Consider the following 23,276-nt stretch of genomic DNA (forward strand, 5'->3'; position numbering starts at 1 on the left):
TGAGTGCAAAGCCAGGAGTAACCCCTGAGCATCGCTGGGTGTGACCCAAAAAGCAAATAAATAAATAAATAAATATTGGTATATGTGCACAAATTGTTTTAATGGAACCCATTTTTTATTATCACAATAATAGATAGGCCTGAGTGTGTGTATGTGTGTTATGTATATGTATGTTGCAGGCATGTTACAATTTTTGACATCCTGTTATAGCTAATGACAGAAGCTTATCATCTCATCATTTTTTAATAATTTATATCATTAATGTTCTCTGACCCAGTCCGTCTGGGAGATAACCTTGAATTTTCTCCCTTCATTGGACACCCTGCTGACAGACATATATGAGAAGTGATTGCAATGTTAGAGTCTCCTCTATAGTAATAGTGGTGTTATTTGTCTTCCTCCAATGTTCTGACATTAATATATGATCATTTTGTCTTGAGAAACAAATGATTTATCTCTCAAAAAGAACCTGAATTCTCAAGCAAGGTTTAAAAAGGCTTTATTTAGCAGAATCAAAATAAATAAATTTTTAAAAGATGATAGTAGTGAAACAAGGAATTAAAGAATTGTGAAAATGTTCTTAATTTGCAAATTTACAGATTCTTACTGGATAATCCAAACAGACCATATGTGCTTTCTATAGAAATATATATCGATAAAAATTATGTTTATTGGGGCAGGAGCAATAGTACAATGAATGGGTAAACCACTTGCCTTGCACACAGTCAGCCTGGGTTCTATCCTCGGCACCGTATATGTTTTTTCAAACCCTTTAAGAGTGATCCCTGAGCACAGAGTCAGAACTAAGTTCTAACTCCTGCCGAGTGTGGCCAAAGTATTTTATATTTATCTCGGAATCCATTATTCTGATTCTAAGGAAAAAATTGAGCACATTTTCATGTGTGTATTAGCCATGTAGATTCCTTTTTATGGAAACCCACTATTTCCTGTTTTTTCTATTTGAACTGTCTCCTGTTCTTTTGACCCACAGTTCATGCTATATATTCTCATTTATGATTTTGAAAGGTTCAGAAAGGTATTCCAAGGTATCCCATATGATCTCCAAAATCCTGCCAAGAGTGATCCTGAGTGCAAAGCCAGGACTAAACCCTGAACATTGCAGTGTGTACTCCCTCCCCTAAACAAACAAACAAACAAACAAAAAACACACAAAAATTAAAATAAATAAAAATAAATTTTTTAAGTGTTAAGAATTCCAGTCTAAAGCAGTAAGCATTTCAACCTTGGCTTTACTGTTTTATGTGTAAATAATCTTTATCTCAATATATTTTACATGATAATTGGTAACTATTTAGGTAAGAAAAAGGGGAAGATGTCAGTTAACAGAGCCATCCCCAAAGGCAAAGAAAATAATAGTTTTGAATCGCATCAATTTAGGTAACAGATTCTGCTGAAAGGGAATTCCAAAAATAGAATACAGAAGTCTGATAATTTAGTTTTTGCCCCCTGGAATTACAGGATTCATTGCTTTGTCTGGCAAATGAAGGATTCTAAAGTGATATATTTTGCATTAGTTGAAAAAATACGTAGCTGACATGCAATGCTATGGTATTTCTCCCCAGGAGCAGCTCCTCTGAGTCTCACTTCCAAATGGACTGTTGAAATATTAAACCTATGATTTATAGCTCTATTTTAATTATAAACTACAGGACAAATCATGTCTCTGTTAGTCAAATCTTTTTTGCTAATTATTTGAAAACCTACTTTGGACTTTATTACTACTTATTTCACATCTGAGTGTAAGCAATCCTCTTACATTTTCATTTATTATAAACTAAATGGCCTTAACATCTTCTGTAATTTTAGTCATTTGGTTTTGCTTTGATTTTCAGTTGGCCTAAGTCAGATATAGTAAGCTGAGTTCATTTGATCATCTGTAATAGCTTCTTGCTTTTATCTTATCAAGGAAATTTACAATTATATCAACTGTGCTATTACACCAAGTTTACAATAACTTGCAAGTACTTTATTGCATTTATCATTATAAATGAAAATTTTTGACCTATTTTGAATTTTAACTTAAAGCTATAATAAACAGTTTTATGTGAAATGTCTAACTAAACATACAGCCCTCTTGTTATTAAAATAAATATTTCCTTGACACAATGATAATAATTAGTTTTAGAATATTTTAAAACTTATTAAATTTTCAAATCACACTTAAACCACAAAACTATATTATCCTACAATTTAGCAAAGGAAGTTTGCGTTCTTTTGAAGCTACATATTACTGATAAAGAAACAAGATACAGAGAACTGAGATGATAGTCACTGTCACTGTCATCCCATTGCTCATCGATTTGTTTGAGCAGGCACCAGTAACGTCTCTCATTGAGAGACTTATTGTTACTGTTTTTGGCATATCCAATACGCACGGGTAGCTTGCCAGGCTCTGCCTCGAGAGCTGGATACTCTCGGTAGCTTGCCGGGCTCTCCGAGAGGGACAGAGGAATCAAACCCGGATTGGCCACGTGCAAGGCAAACACCCTACCCGCTGTGTGCTATGGTGTCAGTCCAAGGCATTATCTAAGCCAGTGTTTTTCAATCTTTTTCTGACGTGCCCTCTTGCAATCTTGTTTTCTTCCTTACCCACTCTTTATTTTTTTTTGTTTTTTTATTTTATTTTTATTTTTATTTTTTTGCTTTTTGGGTCACACCCAGCGATGCTCAGGGGTTACTCCTGGCTTTGCACACAGGAATTACTCCTGGCGGTGCTTGGGGGACCATATGGGATGCCGGGGATCGAACCTGGGTTGGCCTTTTGCAAGGCAAACGCCCTACCCGCTGTGCTATCGCTCCGGCCCCTGATGTTTTTTTTTTTATAACAATCTTTTTTTTTTTTATTAATTCTTTTATTGATTCACCATGTGGAAAGTTACAAAGCTTTCAGGACAAAGTCTCAGCTATACAATGCTCAAACACCCATCCCTTCACCAGTGCACATATTCCACCACCAAGAATCACGATATACCTCCCCCCTTTCCCCCACCTCCCCAGCCCCTCACCCCGCATGTGTAACTGGTAAATTTCACTTTACTTTCACTTTACTTTGATTACATTCAATATTTAAACAAAAAATTCACTATTATTGATTTGGAGTTTCTCCCCCCTAAAGTTGATCTGCTGAAAAGAAAGCACTCGGTAACTTGTTTTCCATTGCTGAGAATGAAGAGATATGAGGTCAAGAGGCTGCACCAGCAGCAGCATAGTTTTGGATTTCTGTATTTTAGTATTTTAGTAACTAAGTTCAGAGAAATGTCTGCCAGGAATCACAACATTGTAAGCTTGTACCTCTCAGCTACTTTATATTCCACATACGAGTGCGATCTTTCTATGTCTGTCTCTTTCTTTCTGACTCATTTCACTCAGCATGATACTTTCCATGTTGATCCACTTATATGCAAATTTCATGACTTCATGTTTTCTGACAGCTACGTAGTATTCCATTGTGTAAATATACCAGAGTTTCTTTAGCCAATCATCTGTTTTCGGGCACTCTGGTTTTTTCCATATTGCGGCTATAGTAAACAGAGCGGCAATGAACATGGAAATGCAGATGTCATCTCTACTATACCTTTTTGCCTCTCCGGGATATATTCCCAGGAGTGGTATTGCTGCTTACCCACTCTTTAAACTATGGGTTGGACCCCTAGTCTCATGCCTTCAACCCCCAACACAACTGCATTTATGTGATCAGACTTATGGTTTCCTAGAGGCATCAAGGGAGATACACAATTGTGGCAATGTGGCCCCCCACTGAGAAATGCTGACTTAGGTTGATAAAGTGCCTCAATTAGTACTCTTATCAAATTTCTTGATATTTTTAAGTTCGAATATAGATCCAATATTTAGCCTCATGAATGACTACCAGAAATCAAATTTCTGAAAGTATTTACACTGCGTCATTTTTACTTCCCAGAAAGCCACAGGGCTGAAATTTACTCTTGCACAATTAAGAAGTGGGGAAAATAAACAACCTTAAATATTATAGAGTGAGTGAACCAGACTTACTGCCATTGAGTCATAGTTTCTTGGTCATATTTTTAAAATTTATTTCTTTGCCCACACTCTTCCCTTTACAGCACAAGTTTCCAAGGAGCCTTTAAACATTTATTTCAAATTAGCATCTATAAATTCTATTTAGCTATATAAAAAATTTTAAACTATGACAGAGGTATGGGGAAATATTCCAAATATAGTATGATTATGGTGATTGTCTTCTTAGTTCGGGCTTTATCCTCTGAAAGCAAAGAGAGCTGGCAGAAAATGTACCCTCCAGGTAGAAGGGCAGTCTGCCAGATCATCAGAACTTGCACTGTGTCCAGCACTCCCTGGGCAGTGAATAAATGACTCTTTTTCAATTTGAATGGCCAGGATGGACCCTATTACAAACATCTCTTTTGTTTTTAAAAATGTCAGCAATGCATTTGGTTTGTAGAGCGTGACGGTTTAGAAGCATCATAAATTAAGTTCTTTGTAAAAGAAAAGCAAATGATTTCTAGTGCAACACAAAGTGACGCTCTGGCGAGAGTTTGTCAAAAGCAGCATCTTCTCTGGACATTAGTGGAAGGAGAAGGAAAATGAGTTGTGCCTCCCATGTGTATGTTCTATGCTTGAATCTTGGCCCATTTTCCAAAATGGTCCTTTTTAGAAGAGACTCCAAATGTGCCAATTTTTCTTTACATTTTTTTTATCCCTTTTAAGTTAGAGTCATATAATTAGTCTGTTCCATGGAAACCATTCTCTTGCCCTCAAATGACTAAACCAAGTGAAATTTAGCATGGAGTTGAGAACAAACATGAAATTATATTCCCCAGAGCTTTCCTTTTTCACTCCTTAAAAGGTTTGGAACATTAACTAGGAGAGTTGTCATGAGCGTTAAGCAAATAAGCAAAATTATTGAAATGTGTCTATTCCTTTGGGGTGGAAAGTCATCCTCAAAGTTAAAATTAAATGTTGTTTACTGCATTTCAGTTTATTATATACTCTGTTGGTTTATTTCCTAGGAATTCTAAATAATTTTTTTTCATTTCTCACTTTAACAGAGCTTTGTTTCAATGTGTTTGTGCTAATACATAATTAAATGGGTTCTCTATTAATAAATAATCTAAAATCAACTATGCTTTTAGGTTATGTAATAAGTACCTCAATGAATTTGCAAAAAAAATCCATCATGTGAGTTTCACTTTGATATCTTTTGCAGTAGGAACCCTGGGTCCAAAACTGAGAGGTTCCTTTGTATTATTCTAGGGAGGTGGGTAAAATGGAGGATAAAGCAGTTAGTTCATTCTCTTTACTGCAAGCAACAGAAATCCATGTTGGACATATTTTGACAAGAAGAATATACATGAGATGCCTGGGGAAAAGGCAGCTCAGATAGATAAGGGAACACCAAGTAGAGGATGTTGGGAAGACTCATTCAGTTTGGAAGATGTGAACTAAAAGTAGACTATAGACCGAACGTGAAGGCCACTCAATATCGCTATTACAAACTACAACACCCAAAAGGAGAAAGAACAAAAGGGAATGCCCTGCCACAGAGGCAGGGTGGAGTAGTGGGGGATGGGGTGGGGGTGGTGAGAGGGATACTGGGATCATTGATAGAGGTGAATGGGCACTGGTGGAGGGATGGGTAAATGATCACTGTATGCGTGAAATGCAAACATAAAAGTTCCTAAGTTTGTAACTGTACATCACAGTGATTCTCTAATAAAAATTTAAAAAAAAAGCCCAAGAGGTTAAAAAAAAAAGAATATACATGAGAACAATATAAAATTGAATTATATAACAAAAGTTTGACATAGGGGGCTGGAGCGATAGCACAGCAGGTAGGGCGTTTGCCTTGCATGCGGCCAACCTGGGTTTGATTCCCAGCATCCCATATGGTCCCCTGAGCACTATCAGGAATAATTCCTGAGCACAAGAGCCAGGAGTAACTCCTGTGTATCACCAGGTGTGACCCAAAAAGAAAAAAAAAAGAAAGAAAAGTTTGACATAACAAACTCAGGGGAGGGAAACCTTGGAGAAGTGAATTTCAGAGAACAGTCAACGTCACTTTCTCTATCCTTTCCTCTTCTTTCTCTGCCTACCTTCTTCCTCTCCCTTCTTTTTCATTCCCACTTTTCTTCTACCTCCTCCACTTCACCATCCTCCTTCCTCTCTTCCTTGCTTTTCCTGGTTTTAATATCCCACAGGATTTCCCTGGGTTTAACATTCTACAGGATTTCCAGATCCATCCAACCTGCAGTGAATTACTTGATTCTGTCACTCCTGAGGCATATAGTGTTCTATTGTGGATACATCCTGCAGCATCCACTCATCAGTTGTTGGAAATTTGTGTTGTTTCCAAATCCTGGCTATTGTAATAAGTGTTGCAGTAAACATAGTTGTTTGGTGTGTGTATGTCTTTTCAAATAAATGTTTTGTGTTTGGGGGGTTGACACTGAGAAGTGGAATCACTGAGTCATATAGGAACTTTTGTCTTTCATTTTTGCTAAATCTCCATACAGTCTAAGTCAAATCAAAAAGAAAGGTGGGGCTAAAATTAAATAACATCCTACTGAATAGAAGAAAATATTTGCATAAAATATATCAGCTAAAGGGTTAATATTTGAGGTATATAGATCACCCACAAAAATCAACAACAAAATAATCCAATAAAGTTCATTACCACCTGTTATAAGGGAAATACATATTAAAACAATGAAATATAACCTTACATGAGTGAAAATATATGTGTGGAAATATGCATATGCACATATACATATGTATACATGTATATATACTATGTATATATACACATATGTATACATGTATATAGTATATATACATATTATGTAAATATACACATATGTATACGTGTATACATATGTGTATATATATATGCACCTAGAAATAACACTTGTGGGCAGTGATGTAGTATAAAAGGAGCTCTCATTCAGTGCTGGTGGGAAATGTTGTTTGGTTCAGTATTTATGGAGAATTTTTTGCATTCTTGTAAAAAAAAGTGCTGTAGGTCCTCAGGCTACACCTGAAGATCTAGAAAACCAGGATATCTGGCAAGAGTTTCTAGAATACTGTGAGACATTTAGTAGATGCTTCTTCGATGCATTGCCAGATGTGGCCAAATTGAATAGTTTAGATGAAAATGTGGATTCTAGGTTCAAAGCCAGGAGGAACTTGTTCAAATGAAGAACAAATACAGATGGTTTGAGGGACAGACAAAGAGGGTGAAACACATCCGGGTCCAAGTCAAAGCTGGGTGACTAAAAGGATTGTGATTTTGTCGACTGGGTCTCTGCATAGCAGAAGATGTGGCAGAAGGGAGAAGAAATATTCACTGTGAACAGGTGCAGGCATACTCTAGAAAATAAGCAATTGTTTGGAGTCAGGTGAATGATAGACTTGAGAACATGAAAACAGATGTACAAATGCAACAGAATTCAAAAGAGATACTGGGAGATGTAGCAGTGGAATTTAGAATGAGGGAGGACTCAAAAATCCACAAAATTATCCAAAACATCAGGGGAGGTTTTGAAAATACCTAGTCCCTGCTCTTAAATGTGTGACTGCTATAGGTGCAGGAAGAGGTACAAGAATCAGTATGTGAAAGCATTTCTCCACACGTGGACCTGATATTGTAGTTATGATTGGGGATCTTTTGGGTGAATGGAAAAGCATAAAGGGCACCTGAGGAAGCTAGGACACCTAGCTCTGAGAATATGCCCTCAGCAAGATGAGTGGGCGAACCTTGAGGAAATACTGCCTTTGCACTCAGACATTTAGAGGGCTTGATAAGTAGCACTATGTAGCTATAATATTTCAAAACTTCTTTATGATGATCTGACAATCTCTTTAAAATAGACCTAATTGATTTTCTGTTGGCCCAAGCTCTTGTTACTATATATTTATTTCACTTTCTAGAAGAATATGTCAGATTTCATGTTCATTTCGAGTTCATGTGAATGTTCTTTATTGAGATGCTATGAGAGAATTCCTGAGCTTCTTTCTATTGTTTTAGATGAAAAGGATTTTCTAAAAAAAAAAAAATCTGAAATTGTCATTAAAGGCAGCATGAGAATGGACCCTGGTTTGTGTGGTTTTGAAACTGGCTCTGCCACCTACTGTCTCGGTGAATCACTTGTCTTCATATGTAATGCAAAGACGATAGCACCAACTTTACAAGGAAAATCTTAGAATTAAATATATGGATATTATAAAACTTTTAAAACCCATGCCCAGCATGTACAAATTATCCATGAGGGTCAGAAAGGTAATATAGAGGCTGGAGCAATAGAACAGCAGGTAGGGTGTTTGCCTTGCACACGGCCGACCCAGGTTCGATTGTCAGGATCCCATATGATCCCCTGAGCACCGCCAGGAGTAATTCCTGAGTGTATGAGCCAGGAGTAACCCCTGAGCATCGCCAGGTGTGACCCAAAAAAGCAAAAAAAAAAAAAAAAAAAAAAAAGGTAACACAGCAGTAAATGCACTAGCTTTACCTGTGATTGGCTTGGGTTCAATCCCTGGCCTCCCTCCGGGACTCTCATCAGAAGTGATCCCTGCACTTATGATGCAGTAGTAGTGAATGCAGGTCTCTGTGTTCATGCATGGGTTCTTCAATAATTTCAAGAATGAAAATATTCTGTAATGCATATATGTTCAGACTCAGAATTAGAAAATAAAGAATTAATTGGAAAGTCGAGGAGAGAGGAAGGAATGTGGTATAGGAGTAAATAAGTCTGACTCCTTTTGTGGGATTTTTATAGGGAAACTGGGTCTTTGTGTTACTCCTCAAGTAACAAGATGGTTACAAAGGATTCAGGGAGTTTTCTTTGTCTTACAGAAGCACTGTAGCACTGTCATCCTGTTGTTCATCATTTGCTCAAGCAGGCACCAGTAACGTCTCCATTGTGAGACTTGTTGTTACTGTTTTTTTTGGCATATCAAATAAGCCACGGGTAGCTTGCCAGGCTCTGCCGTGTGGGTGGGATACTCTCGGTAGCTTGCTGGGCTCTCCGAGAGAGACAGAGGAATCAAACCCGGGTCGGCCGAGTGCAAGGCAAACAAGGCTGGCTAATTTAGGGCCTTTGTGCTGCTAAGTCTATCTCCCTATATGTATTTGCATTTAGGATATTGGGGCTGTCAGATTTATTTAAGGCCTTTTGGTTTCTCCTTTAGACTGTGTGCTGGGTGTTGTCCCTTATCTTCGGGTCTTATAGAAGCCTAAGAGCTGAGATAGAATTTATGGTCTTGGGAAAATATAAACCACCCATTCTCAGAGAGTTCCTGAAGCTTTAGGAATGTCTAAAATGTTCATTTAAGTCAGTGAAAGTGTAACTGCAAACAGCGGTAAGGGAAACTGAGGCATCCTCTTTCACAGGAATAAGCCCTGAGCCCTGCCAGATGTGGCCCTCCAGTCAAAAACAGCAACAAAAAATTATGGGTGAAATTTTGCTGATACTATGATTATTTTGCTTCATCACTGTTGTTGCTGCTGTTTATATAAATCTGGTGAACTCAGGACCTGAGTGATAGTACTTTATGGGTAGGGCTCTTCCCGTGCACACAGCCAATCCAGGTTCTATCCTCAGCACCCCATATGGTTCCCCAAGCCTACCTGGAGTGATCCCTGAGCTCAGAGCCAGCAGTAAGACCTGGGCATTGCTGGGTGAGGCCAAAAATATTTGGTGAGTTTACCCTGCTGTACCTGATATTCTGACTTCATCTTTCGTTAGTGGGGAATCAACACTGGGGAAATTCATGGGAAGCTAGCACCATCTGTTTGGTTTTTCTGTAAGAACTGCGTCTAGTTGCTACCAATACTTGAGCAAATGCAGAAAGTTCCATAGGCAATTCATATGGAATAAAACAGAGATGAAGCTGCAGGGAAAAATTACCCTCACATAATTTACAAGCGTTTGTTGAGCACCTAATGAATACTTAGCCGTTGTTCAGACTGCTGAAATACTACCCTTTTGAAGGTTGTTTTGATAATAGAAAACAAACACAAGGTAATAAATGAATTGCTTTCATAGAAGTATATTTAAAATTCACTAAGCATTTTTTCTGGGGCTGATGGATGAGGGATAGGTTTGGGGCCACACCTAGCTAAGGTCTTATCCTGGCTCTGTGATCAGTATCACTGTATTACTGTATCACTGTCATCCCGTTGTTCATCGATTTGCTCAAGAGGATGCCAGTAACATCTCCATTTGTCCCTGCCACGTACTAGTGTAGCCCGATGCTGTACAGGGGGCTCTTTCAGGGTCAGGAAACTCTGATCACTATTGTGATCAGTAGTGATTCTAAACAGTGCTCAGGGTAATGTATGTGTTGTGGCACTGATGCTGGTGGGGTCCCTGAATGACTTATATGAAGTGGGGAGGAGGTGGCAACCTCAAGAAGGAAATGTGCTGTCTTTCTCTCTACCTCTGTCATTTGGAAAACAGTTGGGAGAATCTAAGACTGAGAAGAGTCCTTTGTGGGCCTTGTTCCTTGCAGGAAAGAAAAGTCAGTCCTAGATCTTACTATGCCTTTCTGGTCCCTTTCCCTCATAGAAAAAATTTTCTGGAGAAGGAGATGAGCAGCGAAGTTAAAAACAGATTTATTTGAAAGTTTGAGGAATGCCGCGGTGGGGTTGCATGGGGAAAATCCCAGGACACATCCTAGCATTAGATATGAAAGTCTGGAAGCACACATCTCAAGAGGGGAGAGAGAGACAACACGTGTGCTCAGCAATCAGATGTGTGCTCGTGTAGCTATGTGTGTGCCTTTGTTCATGTTAGCTTTTATAGAGATTTTCCCACTCTGCCCCATGGCGGGGGTTGGAGGGCTTTCTTTTCCTTAGGTAATATAATTTACAGCTGATTATAGCTTAATGTTTATATCATATTCAATTTAAACTCAAGAGCAAATTTCATTTCATTTGGTAATTTATACTGATAATTTCATTTTAAACCAAAAATATATAGTTTCTTCTACCTAGGTACAGTGCCAGGGTGGCTGCCAAGGGATTAAAGTTGGGAGTGGTTGAAGGCCTTCTTGGATATTCCTTTTCTGGCCTTTGTTCCTTCTGACTGCTCCAGTAGCACTGTAGCACTGCCTCCCGTTGCTCATCGATTTGCTCGAGCGGGCACCAGTCATGTCTCCATTGTGAGACTTGTTGTTACTGTTCTTGGCATATCGAATACACCACAGGGAGCTTGCCAGGCTCTGCCATGCAGGCGAGATACTCTTGGTAGCTTGCCGAGCTCTCTGAGAGGGACAGAGGAATCTAAACCGGATCAGCCACATGCAAGGCAAACACCCTACCCACTGTGCTATCGCTCCAGTTCAGCTACTCCAGTAACAGGGAACAAACCGGGGCCTGCCACATGCAACTCAACCCCCTACTCCAAGCTCCAATTTTTTCAGTGTTTTTTGGAAATTATCCACACAAGAAGATACATACCGATTTCTAAGATAAAAGCATAGCATACTTGTAACAATTAGATAATTAATCGATAGCAGGAAGCAAGAATCATAATTCACAGTAGATTATAACTTACATTTATATCCAACTCCTTTTAAAATCAAGAGAAAATTTAACTGCTACTAATTGAATTTTAAACCAAAAATATATAGATTCAAAACATGTAGAGTCTGTGAGAGTGGGGATTGATGCATGTGCCTGCGTTTTGTTTTCTCTGCACTGAGCAAGTTGCAGTAACCAGTACAATCATTTAAGGACTTCAGTTTTAAAAAAAATGATACGAATTTCATACTAAAACCTACAGAACGTGATGGCTTACATGATCTCTTCTGCACCTGGTGGGAAGTCTGATAACTTTCACCATGCTTAATATCGGTCGTGAATTTTTCTAACTGCAGATTCTGTGCTTAGAGGGTACGTTAATGTCTGTGATGATGCAAAATAGCAAACTGGCATTTTCTTTTTTCAGCTTATTCAGAAACTGACCGATGTGGCTGAAGAGTGTCAGAACAGTCAGTTAAAGAAGCTCAAAGAAATCTGTGAGAAGTAAGCCTCCCGTCTCATTACAAGAAACTAATTTCTATAAATGTATTAAACGCAAATTGCCATTTAACTTGCTTTTTTCTTTTTTATGCCCTGTCTGCTTCCAATTTTACTTCAGAGAGAAGAAGGAATTAAAGAAAAAAATGGATAAAAAGAGGCAGGAGAAGATAACAGAAGCTAAATCCAAAGACAAAAGTCAGATGGAAGAGTAAGGAGAAAGCAGCCCCTCCCTCACCCTAGCCCCCTCCCCAGGGTTTTATCTTGTATCCAAATAACAGATTTTCCACTACACAAAGACTCATCTGTGAAATCACTCCTCTCATTAACCTTCTGAAAGATCCCTTTTGTAAATTTGCAACACTGAACTCAAAGAGTAGTTCAGTCAAGTATAGAGGTAAAGACTGATTCAAGAGCTTCCCTTAGGGAAAGGTTAAATCCTCTCTTCCCAAATTGTCAGGGAATTTTCCAAGCGTTTCAAGCTTGCCCTTGGGTAGAAGCTGACCTTTGTTCAGAGCTCTTGGGTCATTCCTTTTTTGTAACAAGTTCTACATTTTCTTCTGGGAGTGTTAGGTTCCTGCATTTGTAGATACCAGATGTTTGGATAAAGTGATCTGTGTGTCATTTACTTTTAGGGAAAAGACAGAGATGATCCGGTCCTACATCCAGGAGGTGGTACAGTACATCAAAAGGGTAAGTCTCTGGAGGGAAATCAGGTCCCTTTAACATCCATCACAGGCTCCAGCAGAGCTGATTGACACAGAAGTCGGCCCATAATCAGTTTCTCAAGCTTACATGGAAACTTCTGTGTAAAAGGAGTTTTCAAAGATAGATCTCCAAAATTATTTTCAAGGTCCAATGCTTCTCAAACTTAAGTGTAAACGTTTATGTAGAAGGATTTTCAAAAGATAGATATCCAAAATTATTTTTAAAGTCCTGAAATAGGATATAACGGGAAGCTTGTCCAAAGAACCTTTCATTGTTCTTTGAGAAAATGGAAATCTTTGTGGATACCTTTTATCATGTTATTATGGAAAATTTCAGAAATTAACTTAAATACAAGAATAGGGGCTGGAGTGATAGCACAGCGGGTAGGGTGTTTGCCTTGCACTCAGCCAACCCGGGTTCGATTCTCAGCATCCCATATGGTCCCCCGAGCACCGCCAGGAGTAATTCCTGAGTTCAGAGGCAGGAGTAACCCCTGTGCATCACCGGGTGTGACTCGAAAAGCAAAAATAAATAAATAAATAAATATATAATAAAAATACAAGAATAGTGCAATCTTTTGATTTTCCTCCATCTCTATCTTGGTGTATTTGGTGTATCAAATTTCCAAAACAACAGTTTCCTATTCCTTCTGTTCTGATTAGTTTTGGAGTCCACCTCCTTCAGTGTTTAAGGGAAATGGTTATTCCAAGGGGTGCTAGAGATCTGGGATAAGGCCACTCCCAGCAATGCTTGCAGAGCTTGAAACTATCAGACTCTCCAACCCCAGCCATGCAAGGGGGCCAGACAGGGCCAGTTTAAAAGAATTTCATAATAATTTGGAACTTTCATAACGTCGATCACTTGAGCTATATATCGTAACCCCCAATATCCTATACTTTTAAGGATGGTATTTAACCATGATATACAAAAATAAAATATAATTATTTTGTGATAACATTAATTATTATTTATGATCCAGTTATTCACTGTCACTGTATCACTGTCATCCCATTGCTCATTGATTTGTTCTAGTGGGCACCAGCAACATCTCTCATTGAGAGTATTGGTACTGTCTTTGAGGCTGGAGCGATAGCACAGCAGTTGGGCGTTCGCCTTTTAAGAGGCCGACCCGAGTTCGATTCCTCCGCCCCTCTCAGAGAGCCCGGCAAGCTACTGAGAGTATCGAGCCCGAGTGGCAGAGCCTGGCAAGCTACTCATGCATATTGGATATGCCAAAAACAGTGACAATAAGTCTCTCAATGAGAGTCGTTACTGGTGCCTGATCCAGTTGTTATATCATATAATTATTCTACTAGATCTAGAGAGTTTTTTTTTTAAAACATTCTCTTAAATATCTAGATGAAAATGCCTTTTCTCATAATTTTCTTACAGTTAGAAGAGGCACAAAGTAAACGTCAAGAGAAACTCGTGGAGAAACATAAGGAGATTCGTCAGCAGATCCTGGATGAAAAGCCCAAGGTAAACTGAAGCAAATAACAATACACAGAAGTTTCCTTTTCTTTCCAATCGGCTAAATTTAGGCTCCCTATTTCTGGTAACTGCACACAGCCTCACATTTTCAGTCTCCTGGGGAATTACGTATCTTTTTCATGATGGTTTAAAAAAATTAAAAAAGAAAGAAAAGTCTTTATAGGACACAGTGTGTGTCATCAACCCATGCATTTTAAAACTGTGAAATTCCCAGAACTCACATCCAAAGACTGGTTTCGATTGATCTAGGGTTTGTCTCAGGCACAGTTGAGGTATCTCCCTACCTTGCTGGGGATAATTCTATAGTGTGCCTAAATTAATGAAGTCACTTCAGCTGTTGAGGTAATGTTGTAATGCCAGACTCTTGCCATTAGAGGGTACACTGCACCAAATTTACTTAAATCTTTTATAATAGTTCATTTGGAGTGCGGCTTAAATATTGCCTTATGCTTTCTATTTGATCAAAATCAATAGTTTCATGAATATGAACTAAACTTAATACCTATAAACCAAATACTTAGCAAATAGCATCTTGACTTTAGTTTTATTCTCTTGTTCATCCCTGAAAATTTTGTTGATGAAAAACATGCTTTTCTGATTTCCTGTTCTTCTGTCTTCCATTTGAATTATATGTCCTAAGAAGTAGTCATTTCATAAATATACTTTTTGGATCTATAAAGCTTATTTGTATTAGTTTTGCTTCATTGTATGGTACTTTCATCAGTTTCATCAATTTACTTTTATATTTCTTGTAGCTAATTCTCAGTAATTGTTATTATGTCTGTGCTTCTGCCTTCATATTTATTCTACAGGACATTTAATATTTTGACTCCTAAGGTATTTAGACTTAGCAATACAGGTTCTTAAGATGCTACTAAAAGTCAATAATGATTAAGTTATGCTGATTATTTTGTTTTTCAACTAAATAAATACACAATTTAAATATACCTACCTAGCCCCTCAGACTGATGATTATGCATTAGTAAAGTAGAATAAATGTTAACAATTTCAGACATTTCTGTACTTATTATTATTATTATTATTATTACTGGTTTTGGTTTGGAAGCCACACCCAGCGGTGCTCAGAGCTGACTACTTGTTCTGTAATCAGAGATCACTCCTGGTGGGCTTGGGGCACCATGTGGGGATCGAACCAGGGTCGGTCACATGCAAGAAAAAGCTCCCAACTCACTATACTGTTTCTTTGGGTCTAAAATTTCTTTAAAAAAATTTTTTTTCTACTGAGAATAATTTATTTTCAAAGTTGTAATTTTTGTTTTGATTTGGTTTTTGGCCGAACAATGCCAACACATATGTGTGTATAGTATATTTAAATAACAGTATTAAAAGCCTACAAAGATCTTATATTATTGAACTAGGTCATAATAATTAAAATCAACTTTAGTGTTGGTGCACATTTAACTTCTTCAATGAATATAATACAAACATTAGCTGATGACAACAATTTATCAGTAAGGGTGGGTTCAGCAGGAATTTCACAGAAAATCCAATTAAAACTGTCTTAAACAATAACAGAAGTGAGTAAGTCACATTCCTGGAAGATCAAAGGTATTGTAGTTCTCAGAATGGTTCATTTAGTAACTCAATAGTCTCATCAAAGATGCAGATATTTTTAATTTTCCACCATGTCATCTCATTTTGTTACTTTTCTTCTTTTTCCTATAAAGTCAGTTACAAGAGACTGCCAATTCGACACATAGTAACCTTACTTGCAAAATCATTCAAAGGCAGAAAGGCAGTTTCTTCATCTTGTAACCCTTCATAAGACTGTAAAAAGCTTCCTAAACCTCCCTGTCTGTGACCTCTTCTTAGCTGCAATTGTTTCTGATGTGCATTCTCAGGCATGAGGCGATAATTTTCAAGACTGACTGAGAATAATCAGTATTCTGAACTCAAGAGGAAAGAAAGGTCAGCTCCTCCTTGTTCCACAGTTATCAGGATCCTAGGAAAAACTGATGTTTTCTTATCAAAAAAATAGAAGAGAAGTAGAAATTGGGCAGATGATTGGTAGTGAATACCACAATCATATACAGAACAGTATGCCATTTCTTTTCATGGCCCCTTAAAAATAAAACGAAATTGTTTCTATTAACTGGGATAGTTCCATTAACTGCTTTTAAAAAAAGTTTTCAATAAATTGGTATCACAATGATTATTCATTGCTTTTTATCCATGAGTTTGCCTTTATGATCATCTTATATCTAGATATGAAGGCTGTTCTGGAAGATTACAGAGTTTTCTATCAAGCTAAAATATTTATTAGATGTGAACTGCTCTTCAAGGCATAAAAATCTGTGCGCTGCATTCAGAGCCAAGGATGTCACTAAAAGGGTAGAGAACATGCCTTTCTTTCTCCAGATCCTGAGTTCAATCCCTGAGTACATGCCCTCCCATCTTCGTACCTCTGGGTAGAACCCTGATGGTCCCCAGCTCTGCTGCCCCAAGTAGCACCATACTGATGGATCAGAACATCAACTCAACAAGGCATGCACTGAAGGGCCGAATATAGGTGGGACTAACCTCAACCCCTCAAACAGGCTAGGGAAGCCTCCATAAAACAATTTGTGTATTGGAAACATAACTTGACACCAAAAGAAGTGATAATGAGGGGCTGGAGCAATAGCGCAGCGGGTAGGGCTTTTGCCTTGCACGCGGCCGGCCCGGGTTTGATTCCCAGCATCTCATATGGTCGCCCAAGCACCGACAGGAGTAATTCCTGAGTGCAGAGCCAGGAGTAACCCCTGTGCATTGCCGGGTGTGACCTAAAAGGAAAAAAAAAAAGAAGTGATAATGAGCAATGTAGTAAAACAGTAAAATCAAGTACAGGGTTCTGTAAAGAAAGATCAAAACACAGGATAACAATGTAGGCAAATGAAAATGCAAGCCAGCATAGAAGCTGTCCACACTGGGAGAACGTGGATGAATGATAGGCTAGCTTTGGCTCTGAAATAATCATTCTCCACTACCAGTACTGGAAAGAGAAAGGTCTTTGGAAACCTGCAAATATTTGAGGGAAATTAACACGCATAAATAGTGGGGTGGGGGAGGAGGTGTGAGGGGATGCTGGGGTAGACTTAAAGAAATGAAGCTAACCAACACTGAATTTATTCATCAGAGAGTATTGGACAAACTGTTTGACTCGTAATCTTAACATTTTTACAGAGAGGAAATCATGTCAAACTCTCCCAGAGGTGGTTTATTGAAGGGACTAGGTCGAGTAAACCAATTTCTATCTAAAATCCATTAAAGGTTAATCGTTCACTTACAAAACTGTACCATACATGGTTCCATCCTTCTTTTAATTATTTTATTTCTTTCACCCTTTTGTTGGATATTATCATTTACTTTTTCTACTTCATTCATTCTATGTAGCAAGGTGCTTATGTTGTATGTTTAACATTGTTCTGAGGAGGGAGAAAGCTCTTTTCACATTCTTTATAATTTTCTGATTTTGAGCTGTTCAGAAATGCAGTGCTATCTGCATAAGTTTCAAAAACCTCCAGTACCAAAATTTTTTTTTAAATGTTAACAAAATATAAAACTGTTTTTAGCAAACATTTGAAAATCCAGTTGTTAAAAGACAAAAACTCTCCAGTGGCCAGGAGATTCTGGCAAGATTTAGAAGAAACTACATGTGAAGATTGATTCAGAGCGTAACTATGCTAACCTTGCACTCAACCATGTGCTTATGGCCTGTAAAGACCAACTCAAGTTCCCAACATTTTTATCATTCTGCACAAGAACAATCATAGGAGAATTGACTTCAATCAAAACAGGTTAAAAATCTGTTTGATTTCCACACATAGACCAAGAATTTCAGTTCTGCTTGATGCATATTTAGTAGGGCACCAAATTTGGCCAGCTACAATGTGCAAGTTTATTTTAGTATGTCCCACTTTGAAACATGCACCAGACCTTTTTCAAATGGAAAGTCATTTCTTCCATTAAAAATGAGATTCCATGAGTGTATTCCTTCTGTATAAAAAAATGTAAGGGCAGTTGGAGAAAATGGAAGTAGGAGATGATTTCTAGAGACAGCTTAAATTATGTATAAATATTTTGGTTCTCCATTTGGCACACAGTTACACTGTGCATTCCTGTACATAAGTCACACCAAAAATTATTATTCTAAATAACAGTAGACACTCTTAAAAGGACAGCAATCATATTTCAGTTGGATTTTAAATTCTAGGGAAATGTTCAGTTGCCTGTTTCTTAGTGAGATCTATAACTCAGCATCTGAGTATACTGTTTTCAGCTTCATGTGTGATGTGTCTTATGAACTCTATAACGACAGGGTTCTTAAGAGAGATGCTATACAACCTAATTCATCTTTCACGCAGTTACATAATTGGTTTCTTTGGGATTTTGAATACCTGGGTTTGCCAAAACCAATGGAAAAGGGTTTAATGTCTGCAAAAGGTGTTGGAAACAACCCAATAACTCAGCTTCCAGTGCAGAGAAATCATGCCTTTTATGGTCCTTCTCAACTCTAGATTCATTATAAAAAGGACCATCTGCTTCTATCCTAGACAATACAGAGATTCATTTTAACATGTTGAAAATATTAATCAGGAATTACCCTGAATCTACTGCAAATATTCCAATGTGTATTGATCACTTTGCAACAACCACTAGCTCTCATTTAAAAAAGAAATCATCATTTGAGAGAACTTCTTAATGAACTGCCTCCATAACCTCATAAGTCAATAAATATGTAATTTGCTTTTTTTCCCTCTGACACTTAATTTGTCTTTGATGCTTCTCAGAACACAGGTTTTCTGTTTTAATTTAGCTCATCAGTAAGACAAAATTCCAGGAAGCTTTAGAGCATTTTAATTTATACCCAAGAAACATTTCATCATGTAGCTACTGACTTTTTATTTCTCCACCAGGGGAATATAGACCGATTTTCCTCATTTTCCCTCTGACATCTTTGTAGCAGGGTGAGTGACTCATCTTTCTGGATGAAGTTAGTCTCTTCCAGACCTACCACTGAGCCCTAATACAGAACCCTAATGTGGCTATTTCAGTACTGCCTTCCCGGCATTCAAGGGGAAAGGAACCCAACATGAGGATATAAAGTAAAACATTCTTTATTTTATTACAATGTTCATTTATGCCTCCTCTAACCTTTTGGTGCTTGATGGGAAAAGCAGATTCTTCCTGCCAGCACCATCCAAACTTCTCATATAAGCCAGTGTGTGCATATTGTGTGCATACTGTGTACCTACTATGTACCTGCTGACAATGTATTCATTGACCCATACAGAGCTTTATTTTGTTGTTGTTGTTTTTCCTATGGAAGAAAATTTCTTGTCATGTTTATCAATGGGAAGAACTGACTTTTAATTTTAATTACTTGGTGTTTTTTAAAAAATTTTTATTAGTCAAACACTAATGTGGGGTACAGTTGCAGAGTTATAAACTTATGTGCTTGCGTTCCAGTCACACAATGACTGAGTAACCATCCCTCCACCAGTGCCTATTCTTAACCACCATTGATCCCAGTATCCCTCCCCCCCTCCCCGCTCTGTAGCAGGACATTCCCTTTTGTTCTCTCTCTCCTTTTGTGGCCTGTGGTTTGCAATAGAGGTATTGAGTGGCCATCGTGTTCAGTTTATAGTCTACTTTCAGCACACATCTCCCATCCTGAGAGGGTTCTCCAAGCACCCTTTATTTGGTATTCCATTCTCTATCTGAGCTACCTTCGCCCCAGCATATGAGGCCAGCTTCCAAGCTGTGGAGCAAACCTCCTGGTAGTTACCTCTACTGTTCTTGGATGTTAGTCTCCTATTCTGTTACTTTATATTCCAGAAATGAGTGCAATCTTTCTATGTCTGTCCCTCTCTTTCTGATTCATTTTACTTAACATGATACTTTCCATGTTCATCCACTTATATGCAAATTTTATGACTTCATACTTTCTAACAGCTGCATAGTATTCCACTGTGTAGATGTACCAAAGTTTCTTTAACCAGTCATCTGTTCTCAGGCACTCCTTTTTTGTTTTTTTTTTTTCAGAATATATCCTGGAGAGGCAAAAAAAATAGTAGAAATGACATCTGTACTCGTATGTTCATTACAGCACTGTTTACACAAGTTCTCAAGTCTTGTTTTTATTAATTTCTTAGATTTTATTATCCTGATTATGTTATTTGTAATGAATGTTTTTTTGTTTTTTGAAGGGCATGGGGAGCTGAACTCAAATGGGCTTACTCCTGGCTCTATGTCAGGAATTATTCCTGATGGTGATTAGGGAACCACGTGGGATGCTGGGGATAAAACCAGGGTCACAGCGTGCCAGGCAGTTGCCCTACTCGCTGGACTATCACTTCAGCCCCAACATTAAAACATCTCAATTCCATTTGTCTCCTCTCAGTTCAATTTTTAAAGGTCTTTTAATTCCTTCGGCTTCTAAGTTATTTATTTTAAGACTAAGATAGCTATGATTAGGTTATGAGGTCATGTTATAGAGATAAATCATTTGGGCTGACTTACATGATTCAAAGCTTTCCTGAACATTCTTTCTGGTGTTTCAGATTGTCCATATGGGGTCATCATGATCCATGTACCTCAGACATGCCTTTACTATAGTCTGTGAAGTTTTAGCTTTTCCTTTTAGGTTTGTCTAAAAATGAGCTAATTTCATCTCTGTTCTAGTATGATATTTTTACTGAGAGTCTAATTCTAAGCTGGCACTATTTTCTTTTCACTCCTTGAAGATAAAATTGTCCTTCAAGGAGTGAAAAGAAAATTCAAGATTACTTGTCCTCTGGCTTTTCTTATTGTTGATAAATTAACTGTTAGCCAACAGTTAATGTTGAACATAACTATGTTGAACATCACTATGTTGAACATAACTTGCATTTTTTTCTGCTTTTGTCTGCATTAGATTTTTTTGTTTATTGTGGCAGTTTTTACATTTATTTCTATAGGCAAGTTCCAGTATACTCAGACCTACCACTGAGTCCTGATACAGGAAACACTTTTTTCCTTTTCTTTCTATGATTCAAAATAATTGTATTATTTTGACTAGTATGCGTAGAGACTTTAGGGTTCACTGTGAGATTTGATTGGGTGGTGCACTACACAGCTAAGGCCACTACAGCAATACTCGAGAGCAGTGCAGTGCCAGAAATCAAACTTAGGCCCCTCCTCATACAAACATGCTCTACGTCTCTTTGAGCTAGTTCCTTGGTGCATATTTTGTGCTTGAAATAATGTACAAATAATCTAAATACATGCTTGAATAACTAATGAGTAACTTTCACTAGTTCATAAAACTTCTCTCATGTCATAAATATCAGGCTTTGCCACATTGTTTTCTTTCCTTCTATGATTTCAAATAATACTATATAAAATAAAATAGACTTCTTTACTCCATCATCTGTCTCTTAACTCTTTTCAGTATTTGTCATCCTTTTTTGTCTCTCTGTGTTAACCACTATGAACAACTTTTTCTTATTCTTTTCCTAATTTACCAATATGCTATATATTCAATGAGTTTTTATTTATCACTTTTTGGAAATTTTATTTCTGAAAGTTCACTTTGGTTAATTCAAAGTCTACCATTTGAAAATGTTACGTATTGTAGAAACATTTCCTGGGAGAATTTCTTCTTACGGGAAGTCTACATGATTGAAGTTTCACCTTTACCCTACTTGGATGTCAAAAGATGAATTCAAACTTTTCATCACCTGTGGAAGCCCATTAATGAAAATGAGGTTTCCTTGCTTATTATCCATCTTAGATGAGATCCCTTTAGTTTGGACTGAGAGCATCCTTTACATTTTTGTGGTTCTTAGATTATTTAAAGGAACTTGTTCTAATAATATTTAAGTGTTTTCAGTGAGAACACCCAAATATGCTAACCAGATATTATTAATGGATGCAAAGTCTCAAACAGAAGTTCCCATAGAGTATTTTGCAAAAATCTTTGAAGTAGTTAACATTTGCTTCAGTTGGAGTTTAACTATAAGAACAGAACCAATAGGAGATTGGTGTTGGCTCGTGCAACTCTCTGGATTGATTATGCAGAACCCAGAAGGGCTTCTCCCCATCTCAGGCAGGCAACTGGAAAGGAAGGTTAATAGCAAGTACAGTAACTAGGATAATTTGCAAAATGTCTGTCGCACATGTATGACACATGCACACACATACTTATGCACACACATACATGTACACACCTGTCCTGGGAATTCAAAACAACTAACCAAGAACCCCAGGAGAAGGAAAGTGAGTGTAGCCTTTGTTGCCATTACACTCCAACAGGACAAGTCAACAAAGTCAGCCACAACACTTGTATAACAGAGTAATACAGTGACCATCACCTCCCTCCCAGCCTTCCAAATGTTTAGAAAAGTCTGTCTTCCACATAAAGTGCTGTAAATAGGAGCATACGGGACCAGGGGAATGCACTTCAGCCTATCCAGGTTGGCACATGACAAGACCATCGCATCATCAAATAAAAATCAGAATTTACAAATTTTCATATTAAGAAAAAGTTTAAATTCTCTTGAAACATTAGATTATATAACTGCAGGGACCAACCAGTAAATAAATCTCTAGAACTAAGGAAGAGATTGCCTTTTGATACTGTATGGTATTCCCCAGATTTTAGTTCTATGGGATACTCATAGATTTCTATTTTCTGTTGGTTCCAATTACACCATTGAGTTTGGTATTTAAACAGAAGTGGGTCTGATATTCACAGGGATGCCACTGGTTCACTCTTTTTTATTTACTCTCTTTTTCTTATATTTATTTTTTCTTATATTTATTTACTAAGGATGCAGAATTGTAGGAAAGTGGCTATAGGTATACTAAATGACAGGGGAGAGCTAAAGGGAATACTCACTACATAAGAGAGTGTGTTTGTGTTTGAGTGCTGGGTTTAAGAGTCTTTGCAGCAAACACAATTGCAATTTCAGGAATAGAGTAAGATGGACTTATCCCATCGTCTTGCACACATGCGCACTCAGTGCGACCCCCAAAACCATAGACGGGGCATGAAACCTTT

General features: G+C 37.7%; 1 protein-coding gene across 3 annotated transcripts in view; it reads left to right on the top strand.

Moving 5' to 3' along the window:
• PLCB1 (phospholipase C beta 1) overlaps positions 1 to 23,276 on the top strand; it is a 797,636-nt gene that overhangs the window by 687,479 nt on the left and 86,881 nt on the right. For all 3 annotated transcript variants that reach the window (XM_055133540.1, XM_055133538.1, XM_055133539.1), the window contains 4 exons: positions 11,964 to 12,040; positions 12,156 to 12,245; positions 12,670 to 12,727; positions 14,135 to 14,221. In XM_055133540.1, the coding sequence (XP_054989515.1) occupies positions 11,964 to 12,040; positions 12,156 to 12,245; positions 12,670 to 12,727; positions 14,135 to 14,221 (312 nt within the window). The remainder of the gene's footprint in view (positions 1 to 11,963; positions 12,041 to 12,155; positions 12,246 to 12,669; positions 12,728 to 14,134; positions 14,222 to 23,276) is intronic.

The sequence above is a fragment of the Sorex araneus genome, chromosome 3 (assembly GCF_027595985.1).
Source record: "Sorex araneus isolate mSorAra2 chromosome 3, mSorAra2.pri, whole genome shotgun sequence".
NCBI lineage: Eukaryota > Metazoa > Chordata > Mammalia > Eulipotyphla > Soricidae > Sorex > Sorex araneus.